At 35.8% G+C, this 12672-nt stretch overlaps 1 protein-coding gene across 13 annotated transcripts in view; it reads right to left on the reverse strand.

The window, feature by feature from the left end:
- Positions 1–558: 558 nt before the first annotated feature.
- Positions 559–12672, reverse strand: part of LOC105183960 (serine/threonine-protein kinase MARK2) — a 119072-nt gene continuing 106958 nt past the window's right edge. For 8 of the 13 annotated variants that reach the window (XM_011142429.3, XM_011142433.3, XM_011142425.3 and 5 more), the window contains 3 exons: positions 6483–6524; positions 4896–5007; positions 559–4412 (listed from right to left, as the gene is read on the reverse strand). In XM_011142429.3, coding sequence (XP_011140731.1) covers positions 4194–4412; positions 4896–5007; positions 6483–6524 — 373 coding nt within the window. In that variant the 3' untranslated portion in view covers positions 559–4193. The other 5 variants (XR_003113995.1, XM_011142432.3, XM_011142435.3 and 2 more) reach the window with 5 other exon arrangements.

Here is a 12672-nt window from a genome sequence, read left to right on the forward strand (position 1 = left end):
TGATCAGTGAATATCTCAAAAGTGGCGCCATCTGTGGACGAAATAATATAGTTGTTTTATATTTCCCTTGAAACCATACAACTTTTGTCTGAAATATTTTTTTTCTAAAATGCTTAGTTTCCAAGATATTTCGCTGTCCCGGTACTTTTTATATGTTCTGTGTGTATGCATATATATATATATATACATACATACACATATACACACACACATATATATATATATATATATATATACTGTTAATACACACGCTAATTGACAGTATTGTAGAAAAGAAGAATACATCTATCCGCGTTTTCGTGATCGTAAGAATTTCGTATATATGTATGTGTATGTATGTGTGTGTGTGTGTGTGTGTGTGTGTGTGTGTGTATGTAAATGTGTGCGTATGTGTGTAATGATGTTTGCGATGGACAGAACATGATATATATTATAATAATAATCTCCGCTTTGCTAAAAATCAGTAAAAGAAAGAAGGAAAGAAAGAAAATGAGATCGACAACTCGACGTGTCGACAGACGCGTATGACGTTTGACAGGAATCTGAATCGGGAAACAATGCGTGTTACCATTTTATTATAAACGTTTTGCTACATTTTGGCTAGATACCGATCACCAGAGAACACTTAGCAAAGCTGTATGTATGTATCTATCTACAGAGACTGACATGTATGCGTGTGTATATTTTCTTGTTCACTGTTGTTAAGTATTTTTGTATCTCGTATGTGATGTGTATGTATGTATATGTGTATGTGAGTACATGTATGTGCGTGTTGAGTAGTGCACAGCTGTACGGGCGACACACGCGAGAGAAATGTGTGTTTCACAGCATTTACATACAAAAAAATCACAAAAGCTCCACGACCGACGTCCACGTCGAGCTGGATCTACAATGTCGCCCGTGCGGCTGCGGCTTTCTCTTTTTCTCTTTCTCTCTTCTGTAATTGTCTTGATAAGTCCTCCTCCGACATTAAAATCACGAATATCTCTTTAAAATTTTTATGTCTCCTCCCGTTTAAGCATCTCTCGCGATCATTAATTTATACATTTATTTCATAAAGCAAGCGAGCGTAGGGGTGGGTTTATGTATAGATTACGGTATATAATTATTTCGCCTATACGCCGGGGATATACCATTATTTAACGCTATTTCGGGGGCCTTACGTTAACATTAATAATAGTCGCTATTATGGTGTATAACTCTAGCGTCATTTTGTTACAACGATCATTTCCAAATTACAATCTGCTGCTTCTTTTTACCTTTTTGCTCTTCCGTCTCTTCCTTCTTATTCCGTCTCTTTTTTTCTTTACACGATAGCGATATATCGACGTTCGATATTGTACTCGGTACACTAACTCTGATCTGATGCAGGAACAAATGGAAAAAAGAAACTCTCGATCGTAATATTCTCTCCGGTCTAATTTTCTACAGTGATGATTGGGTTTCTCGTATTCGAGGGGTGTGAATAATGTTGCATTTTAACTCTCGACACTTATCTTGTAAATCAATAACATTATTACTCTATCATTATATTACATTATCTTGCTTATTGGTTCATGGAGTAATCCGACGACACGAAACTGCATGGTGATATACGTAAAGAAGATAAGTCCCGATGCCAGTGCTCTGCGCGTTAGTCATTAGCACTTAGAATCATTTTTTTTTTTTTTCGTCAAGATGTTCGGTACAGACAATTGGCGCTGATACTTAGTTGCTATCAGTCGTTTCACGATTTGCAACACGATGTACGCGGCTCGTACATGGTGTCGTGCGCTGAAGTTACTCTGTAGTTCAGTGTAGCAAGTGTTAGAAATGTGAAAAATCATTGAGTTTATAGTATGTAAATAAATTAGTCATTGCCTATTTAGTAACATACTTCATTAATCTTAGGCAAATATAAAAAGTTTGTTGATACTTGAGTTCCGAAGTGTATTTATGATCTCGGTGTGTGAGGCTTTCTCTTCTGCTCTCCCCTATCTCTCGCTTTATTAATTTAGTACCTTCGTAATATATATTTATATACACACCAAGTCTCTCTAGTTCGCCTCTACGTGTTTACAGCAAAATCCCTAATTTTACGTCATTCGAAACTGCGAATACCTCTGCGAATGAAAGGATTAAGTAGTACAGTATAGCCAATTACAATACTTAAATTTAACGTTATCGTTCATCCTTTGTATAGAAACAACAGATCTCGTTATTACTGAATGTAATTTAGATTAGAATTCCAACTCTCTGCATGAATGAAGTACTTGTGTATATTATTCACATGAAACGCGAGTAATAGTTCGATGGTATCCCTAAATTATATTAATAACTCCTGTTTCTACCTTCATATAGCATCGCGCGTACTATATTACTTGTCTCTCGTCTATGATAGAAATAAAAATATTATATTAACAATAATTATTATGTTTTAGTTAATTAGCTAATGTCTATAGTGCATGTGTATTTTCAAACTTATACTACAGATAAAAAAGAAAAGTAAAGTATTGTAAAAATGTTCGAAAAAAGTAAGCGGCTGCACGTTCGTGCAACATTAAAATAATTCAATTCATTACTTTTAGCTAATATGTCGATGAATGAAGGTAGATGCTTAATCGACCGAACGCTACGTATCCCCCTTTCTCTCTCACTCTCACTTTTATTCGCTCACTCTATCTCTCCTTTTCTCTCTCTCTCTCTCTCTCTCTCTCTCTGTCTTTTTTTCTCGACGGATTTTACGAAATACGTCTGTTTCAGAGACCAAACCTGCCTGTGTTGTAAAGTTGTACATATAAAACGTAAGACCAGAAGAAACGGGTAGTTACAGAGTAAACTCTTGACGTTGTAGATGTACTGTCACATTCCTCTACCTCCCGCAAGATGGTAAAATAGTCGCTTTAGTTTATTATATAAGGAACACTTTTCTCGTGAGAAAGGTGAACGACGTAAGTGATGCTTCATTAGGCACATTTGACACTTCCAATTTGAATTTCATTCCTCCGTGAGCAGCATTTTATGACAGAGCAGCACAACGTGCGCGTGCGTTAAGAACGTGTACGAATGCCTCCCGAAGACATACTGATTCGAATGCAGACAGCTTCAACGTCAAGAATACATAAGACAGATAATACTGTTCGGAGAACGAAGCGGATAGTAGTAATAGTAATAATGGTGTTAGTACAGTAATAATAGTAGTGTAGTAGTAGTAGCAACGGTAGTAATAATAATAGTAGTAATAGTAATAGTAGTAGTAGTAGTAGTAGCAGTAGCAGTAGTGGTAGCGATGGTGATGGTAATGATGATGGTGATGGTAGTGGTGGTGGTGGTGGAAGTAATAGTAGTAGTAATGATAGTGATAATGGCGGCGGTGGTGGTGGTGGTACGGTGATGACGGTGGTGATGGTGATGGTGATGGTGATGATGGTAATGGTGATGATGGTGTTAGTAGTAGTATGTTGTAGTAGTAACAGTAATAGTTGGCGATTGGAGATTTAGACTGTTCGAATATCGGGAGGGCGGGTCAACGATTTAGTGATTTTACTTTCGCTCAGGGATGTACGTTTCTCGACTTATCAACAATGAAAACTTGAAACTAATAAACGTAAATTATTATGTCCAAACCCAACTTCTTCGTACGGTCAATGGGTCAGCTGGTCCGTCTCTCTCTTTCTCTCGTTCTCTCGCTCACACACACGCACACACACTTCAATATTCTTTTGCACTCTTGCGTTCTCTCTCCCTCTCTCTCTCTCTCCTCCCTCCTCCCTCTCTCTTTCTCTCTCTCTCTGGAGGCGTTACGAGGACCCGATCTAGTTCTCCATTTTGGCACTCGGGAGTATTTGAATACGTATTTAGCCATCACGGATCACAGTTTCGGACTTTTCTTAAAGAGTCGTTACAGTAGTACCTCCAACGCAGAGGAGATAATGAAGACGCGTTCTCCCTCTCCCTCTCTCTCTCTCTCTCTCTCTCTCTCCCTCTCTCTCTCTCTCTCTATCCCCCTACTTCCCTCTCTCATTCTCACCTGACGACGACGCTCGTCGACTGGGACGGAGGAATCGTTAAACGAATATCTCTTGGGTGTCAGATTCGGAGTCCGAATCCCAGAAGAAACAAGAGTAAAATTCCTCGGTGACTGCCACTTGGTGGCTGCGCTCACGAGGTCGTTATGGATTGGCGCGGGCGGCTAAGGCGCCTGTGGCCGACAGTCACAGCTTGAGCTCGTTCGCGATCTTGCTGGCGATATTTTTGAAACCAATCGACGTGCCGGAAATACGCTTGAACCGCACTCCGTTCAAGGAAAGCCGCGGCAGCTTGCATACCTCGATCTCCCATTGTACTTGGCTGTCTGTCGCCGCTTCGCCGTGCGCACATAGCAAGAGGAATCGCTCGCGTTGTTCATACTGGCATTTATTGGCATCCAGGACCTGGAAGAGCAACGATACGGTCAAGTGAGCCTCCTGCTCTCCGTATTTGGAGCGTGCGAGTTTCTTAGATCGTCATACACGACATGTTGATTCCGCTCGCATGCATTATTAATAACACTTAACGAAACAATGTTGTATGAGCTTTGCCTTTTTTGTAAACACTTATAAATTTAGCACCGCTCGCGACAGATCGCATTCTTCACGAAGAGCTTCACGAACTGCACTTTTACCGAGAAATCATATTGTATTTTAATGGCATGTACAATTCGGTCTCGATGAGATCGAACAATTGAAATTTACTTTACAAGAAAGCCCCATCGTGTCGGCGATAGTCGGAATCGAACATGTCGTATGCCACAGATCCAATATTCAGATTCTTACACGAGAGTCAATCTTGTGCCTCTAATCCTTACAATTTTGCAAACGTATCACCTTTTTTCGTGTTACGTATATCTGCTAATATAAGTACGCTTTTCTCGATACCTTTCGGATCTCTGACATAATTTCGTTAGGGTCTCGACTACTGGTAGTCTTCATACTCCATGTGAAGCGTAGACTGCGTGGTTTAACCTGTTCGTCGTTAGTGGTAGCTCCGCTGTAACAAAAAGATATCTTAAACCCGTCCAATCACCCCTAAGCGATACCACAGCGGTATAGATTTCTTTTTAACGAAATTATTACAATTACACGCACGTACGCGCGCACGCACGCACGCACAAAACCTCGTATAATATCCTGAATATATTTCTACTTGGCAAATATTATTTGTCTAGCACGAAATAACAAAAATTTGCAAATCTGCGTAACTTTCAATAATGAGTTTCATCCTCGATTGGCACTAAACATGACAAAATAATTAAACTTAAATTTAAATTTACATATGTCTTTATCTCTTTTTATATTTGTCTTTTCTATGCTAAAAGTTGAGACACACACGTGTCCGACACGTTAGCGTGTATCAAGCCAAAAATCCTAAATATATCTCGAATTGTGTGAAATGTAAATTTCGGGAGAAAATATGTGGTATATCGAAAAAGCTTGAAGCTTGCGGTTACACAAAAATGTATCCTCAACTCATTCGAGTGGGGGAGGGGTCTCTGTATGATGTAATGCGCTGTGCTATATTTCTTGCAGGCTGCCTGATAGATAAGTTGGAAAATATAAAATGTAAAAATGAAACTTTCTCAAAACCAAGTCCCATAATCGTAACATACATGCGTGACATGCAGTTCAGTTCACTTGCCATCATAACTTTAATTACAACCTCAATGCTGCATACATATATTTACATTTAGATGTAATAGAGAACACTTAAAGTGAGTTACACGAAATTGTTAAAGTTATGTGTGAACGATGTATCGCAACCCTGGATATCTATATACTGCAGAAGATTCTGAAGAAGATACTGAAAAAGTATGATGATAATAATAATAATAATAATAAAATAATCTATGAGAGAAATGCAGGAAACTTGCAGTCTACATGTAATTCATAAAATATGTAAATAGTACTATATAGTAAATAGTAATATGTAAATAGACTATTCTTTCACAAAACAAATTATAATAACAATGATCAGATCAGTAACATTCTTCTTACGTCAAGATGAATAGCGCAGTATTTCACATTGTTCGTTACGTACGATTATGTGGAACAATTTGTCTCTTTCTAAGAACGATTTTTCCTTCTAAATTGCGATGGCAACTAATGTAATTCTGTAACGGAAGTAATTCTCTGCTTCGTTCATGTAGCTGTTTAGAATGTCAAATACTTTCCAGAGTAATTATCGAGCCACTTTACGGAATGTGCATGCTATGTCACAGGGATTGTTTTAACCATTATAGCAGACGTGCACCAAATAATATTGTACCAAATAATGTTGAGTGTGAGTATGCCTCTTCCCCTCCCCCTGCCACACGTTTTCGTTAAAACAAGAAAAAAAAAACAAGAAAGAGAACAAGAATGATTAAGATTGATCGACGAACAGAAGTTGGATGTACGAGAAAATTAAGGAGATGAGAGCGTGAAATTAGAACACGGATCGTGGTATTATGGTATGCAGCAACGTACCTCACTACTGGGTGCTTGGGGGGTACGGATGGGTCCATGGGGCTGAAATAACAAAACAAAGGCAGTTGCTAACAAACACTAAACATGATAAATTAATTAAATTTTTATATGTATAACAACCATCACCGTTCTGTCACCATTGCACACTGGATTATGGCACAGAGAGAATTACGATGTGACATGAATCTATAAAAAAACTCTTTCAATTTTCGGGATGGGGGAGAGATACAGAGTATTCCCTTGATTTCCCTCGATTGTGTACCAATTTTCGTATGTAAAGTAGAAAAAAAAAAGTAAAAGATATGGAAAACAGAGCATATTGCTGATGAAACTTTATCGTGGACAAACGGAAACGTTTATATGCACGATGGGATCGTAAACCTTATTTCACACAGGAAATTAAGTTTAACGCAAACGGCGATCGCAGTGTGTCTCTCTTCTTATTAAGGATAGAGTGGAGTTTTGGATGCGGCGTGTTAAGAGACAAATAATTTCCATATTACCGTGGTTACGTGAAATAATTCAATTTACACATACACTCCTAACGAGTTACATGCATCATAAACGCAGTGCAACGTGTTGTTCTTGCGTAGGCAAAATATTCCTTTTGTACGAGGATTCAGAAATAAATTGATACAACATATACAAGACAGTTTTGACATATTTATTAATGTGAAATTATTACTATTATTGCTCCTTAAAATTATTAAATAATATTTTTATCCTGTTTACACACACACACACACACACACACACACGCACACACACACACACGCACACACAACACACACACACACAATGTGTGTATGTGTGTGTGTTTGGGTGTGTGTATGTGTTGTGTGTGTGTGTGTGTATGTATCAGCTATTTGCCGCCCTCCAGAACGTAACGTTTAAATTAGAATTTCTAAATTAAATTCTTTAAATAATAGATTGACTATATAATTAACTGAATATCCTAAGGATCCTCTGGATACTTGGACGGGCACGTAGCTGGAGTGCAGCAAAGAGCGCAATCACTTAAAGGCATGTTACATTTATATAATTTGCATACAAATATTATTTTCTTTCATATATCTCATACTCTGATGTATTTAAGATGACGTGGTCTAATCGTTCGATAACTCTTTCTCTTCTCGCGTTTCTCAGTTTCATACACATTAGTTCATTGGGTGGCCTTAGGTGTAACATTGTTAGCTTTACAACTTTCTAATATCACTTATATGCATCGAATATCGATAAATACGATGAATATAAAAGAAAAAGAAAGATAAGTCTTACTAATGATGATTTTAAACAACACATTCGTTGGGAATATATTATATGAAGATGCTAAATATTTATATATCAGAATACATTAATTGTGCTATCTCCTGATGTAAATAAAAAGAGGAAAGTTAATTAGAAACATTGGCAAATATGCAGATTACTGGTGTTGCTCTCGATGATGCCTGTGATCTCTATATGTTATCAAGACCCTGAGACATGAACCTGAGTAATCTTTAAAAGATTTTAAGTGGCGTCACCAGCTTATGAAACAGTTGTTAACGAAACAAGTTTAAATACATATTGACCTAGAATATTATTCGTATAAAAGCCAAAATCACAATGACATAGGATAGGGTATTTAAGTTTTTTCGAGGATGGAGGTGCAAATTGCTGAAGGGAAGGTTCCTTTTAAAGGAGTAAGATAATGTTTCCTTACGTGTACCGCATTGATGATAGAATATATGTACAGACAGTACACTTAGGGAGGGACTCTAAAATCTCTTGAAAATTACTCAAAGCCATGATCTTAACAATATCAAGATCAATATATATCAAGATCAACATCGTTGGATAGTGATGTTATTAATATTTATATATTATATCTTAACAGGTATATTCTCCAAATTTCTTCCGTTAATAACTTTTTAGTGAAAATGAGTGCCGACTAAAATCTTTTACTCACGGAGATTACTCAAGGATATGTATCCTTGATGACACATATGCGGGTTAGAGATATCATAGATGATACCAGTAATCTACATATTTATCAAAACATTTCCTATACATCGTACAACAAAAGTAAATATGCAATTTTTTAATAGCCTTTATACACAAGAGAACGTATAAAAAGATCAGCGATGTTTTATAAAATCAGAGATGAATATATAAAGCCTCTCTGATTCTCTCGCTAAGAGTAAAAAATAACATTTTCAAGGTAGCCCAAGGCCACTTTGTAGGATACGCCATGATTTGTTATATAATAAACGTATAATAATGATAATAATAATGATAATAATAGTAATGATGATGATGACGATGATAATGATGATGATAATGACGATGATGATAATAATAATAATAATAATAATAATAATAACTTGCCGTATATAACATGTAGATGCTACTATGTTGACCAGATATTAATAAATGCTATTGGCAATGACTGTGGAAGGATTAGTGTATCGATTTGTCGTGTAACCAAATATTTGAAATATACAATATCAAACAGGAGAAGGCACGTATTTTCGATATCGAGATAACACACACGATCACAATTCTTAAATTCAGTATATATCCAAAGTCAATATCTGTACTTAGTATTAAAACAAGTTTAGACTTAAAGATATTATTCTTTTCTCTATAGTTGCATGCATGTATGAAAAATTGCACATAATATTTCGTTTCTCTAAGTTGAAACATTAAATACGGTGAAAAAGTACATTTTTCTCTAACGCGAGGAGAAACATACATTTCTGTAATAGATAATTCAAGTTGAAAATTTAAGAAAGAGCTAACGTTAAAGATAACACAGTGTATTATTTCATAGAAATAGAATGATTACTGTAGTTCGAACTCTTTTACATATTATATTGTACTAAGCACAGTATTGCTCTTTACGGGAGAAATTTAAAATCATCTTTATCTTTATTTTTATACAATGACAAGTAGAAATATACGTGCTTGAATATTGTATATTTCTAATAATTAAACAATAGTACAATGTAAATTGGGATACATTAATTAATATACAAATAAATCAAGTACCAATTAATTATGGCCTGCCTTGTTCGAATAATGTTCTATTGTATGTCGGTTCTCAATAAATTATACAATACAAATGAATATTTATTAATAGAATAAATTAAAGCAAGGTGGGTAAAATCGAATTGCCGTTCATTGCAATCAAATAGCACTCTAAATCTTAATTTATTAGTCAGTTTTGAGATCAACAGTGGAACAGCGCGTTTATAACTGCAGAAATAAGGAATCTTTCAGTATGTTAAACGTGAAAACATTTCTACGCAATCTGTTGCTATTTGTTTACAGAACACCTCGACAGTGTGAAATCTTTGATAAAAAATAAACTATACTTTAATTCCGTAATCGCATTAAAAGGCGCGTACATTAAACGTAAAGGAAAGATAAAGTGGAATGCCTAATTCTCTACATATCTGTTTTTGCTTCCCATTTGTTTGAAATATGTTTGTATCTTTTCAAATTTGTGTCAACTGAGCATTATATATTCAACGTATATAAATGGTATCGTTATGTTGATACTATTGGGTAGAGAATATAAAGTAAGCATACAGAAGAAATTAATTTAGAAAACAATATAAAAAAGTATGAAGTATGTTGAATCGTAAGACTATCGTGCACTCTTAATATTGTGTAATAAATTGAGTTGATTTTTCTTTGTTTGCTCAAATTCTTTCATTATTTTTCTTTCTTTCTTTCTTTTTTTTTTTTTGCGGAAATGAGACGTTATCTACTCTTGCTTCAAAATTATCCATAAATAACTAAGACGGTAATAAAGCTGTACAAAATATTTTACGATAGAAAATATTGTAGCTATGTCAATATCTATACATTGTATGTATATAATAATATACATATCCATTCGTTCTAAAGGACATATTTCCTCGAATTTCGTTTATATTAAAGAATCGATACAAGGAGCCAATATACATAATAACCAATGATACTATGAGAAAAAACCAGATTAAATTCCACGCTATCTTTGAGAGGAGGAATCTATGCTGGATACCAAAATGTTTCCAAAGAGAAACGAAGAAAAAAATACAAGAAATACATATATATATATATATAATATATCAAACTTAATCGACCGCTTTGTTATTTTTAATGAGTGGCATAGCCAGAATATTGCAAACAATGTTGCATCAAATCAAGCATGAAGATGCAATATAAAAATTTCGATCATTTACAATAATCGAAGTCTCGTCACACATGACTGGTATATATTATACGACTCTAATTTTTGCACCACTTTGTTATCCAACATATTTTCCTAGAAAATGAAAGGAAGAAGAAAAGAAAACGAAATTCGCGCGTTACAATGTTACAAAATATACAAAATTATTCCTAGTCCTCAATATAATCCAGGAGAAACAAGGTGAGAGAGATAAATTGAAACGAAATAAAATAACACATTGAAAGAATTCCGCTTCGCCATTCAATAAAATTTGAAACATTTTGCCATAAGTGTTTGCAATTTCTGCTGCCGTAGCGCGACATATCTGCATGTGGCTCGCTCTCATTTCGGCTCGGAGGAAACAAGGCGAGACCTCAGCCTTCACTTAAAAAAATCTGTCAAAGCACGAACAATCATATATACTCTATTATCGCACTGAAAGTCCGTCTGTTCGTTCGATATTGTGTGTTAGTAGTGTAATTACAGCATCTTCCTCATACTCCTACCACTCACAACGGGATCGGTCGTTACGATCGAACATTCTCTCACGTTAACAAAGCGTCTGTCGACTTTATCGTTTCTGAGGACATTATAGAGAAATGGACACTATAGAGTAGTATTAATATAAAAAAGGAAAAAAAAAAGGAAATGAAGAAAACAAGGAACATGTAAACGTGGTCTCACTGATACGCTATCGCACAGAGACAAAGAGTCGAAAAGTGTATATTGTGTCTGTTCTAGACGAAGTACATAGGGAAGTCTGCGAGAGACTTCCGCGTGCTATTTTTGTATGCATCCACGCGGGATGTACGAATAAAAACTTATTTCATCACATTTGCGGAAGCTTGTCGCTAAACTTCGTTACGAGAGGAAAAAAAAGAGCGATCTATGCCTGTCACACATTCGCCGTTGCACGAAAGTATGTGCTCGGTGCTTAAATGTAATAATAAGTGCCTGGACATATTTATTCTTAGATACTTTAGTCAGCTAGATACACTTTACGTCGGAAGGCATCTAAACTATCACCACGCGATTCACGAGAAATGCTTTTTCGCACTTTTCACTTTTTCGTTCTGTACGAAAGCAAGGAAGAAAAAGAAAGTAGGTTACAGATTCTCCCGCAGTTATGAAAAATGTAGAAAAATAGAAAGAAGAATATCAGGTTTTTTCTTCTCGGATGGACGACGTAAAGTATACATACATTCATTAGAGGCAGGCTGAATTAGGAAAGGCACAGATTCCGAGTGCTATATCTAAGTGCGTAAGGCGATTTCCTGCTTATGTGATTTCAGGAAGACGTCAATTTCTTTTTTCCTTTTTAATAATTATATAACCATGTATATATGTGTATGTATGATATATATATATATATATATATGTGTATATATATATATATATATATAATCTATGTATACATGTACACGCGTATGTATGTTGTGTATGTATGTGTTTAAATTCGATGCGGCGAGATATATCACGCAATTTATACATATACACATACATCATGCGTATGCCTGAAGATAACGAGAGATACTCGTTTATCGACATATAAAAGTCCCTAAAAAAGTAATTACTCGCAATCTTGAGAACCACAGAATAACGGAGCCAAGAGCTTTCTTTTTCTTTGTTTGTATCTCTTTTATATGCATCACAATATCCATTGAGCGGTCGACTGACAACATGGACTCTTTGCCCTACCCGATTTAACATGTTAGATGCACGCCGGGTATACTGCATTTTACTCGACACCGTGGGCACATTCGGCTGTTAAAACTCTCGTGTCTCTATGGCCTTTTTGCTTGTCGGAACTCGAGAGATGAAGCGAAGCTTATACGGTTCACGGCCTGCAGCATATAATAGATATAACCGATATGAATTAATTATTAAAAAAAAGAAGTAAAAAAAAATTCAGGGAATTGTTTTGATGCACCAATGGCTATGGACGCCGTCAATTCGTAATGCCTCACAATTTATTCCGTATTATGTTACTGA

Source organism: Harpegnathos saltator, unplaced genomic scaffold, assembly GCF_003227715.2.
Source record: "Harpegnathos saltator strain DR-91 unplaced genomic scaffold, Hsal_v8.6 scaffold121, whole genome shotgun sequence".
Lineage (NCBI taxonomy): Eukaryota > Metazoa > Arthropoda > Insecta > Hymenoptera > Formicidae > Harpegnathos > Harpegnathos saltator.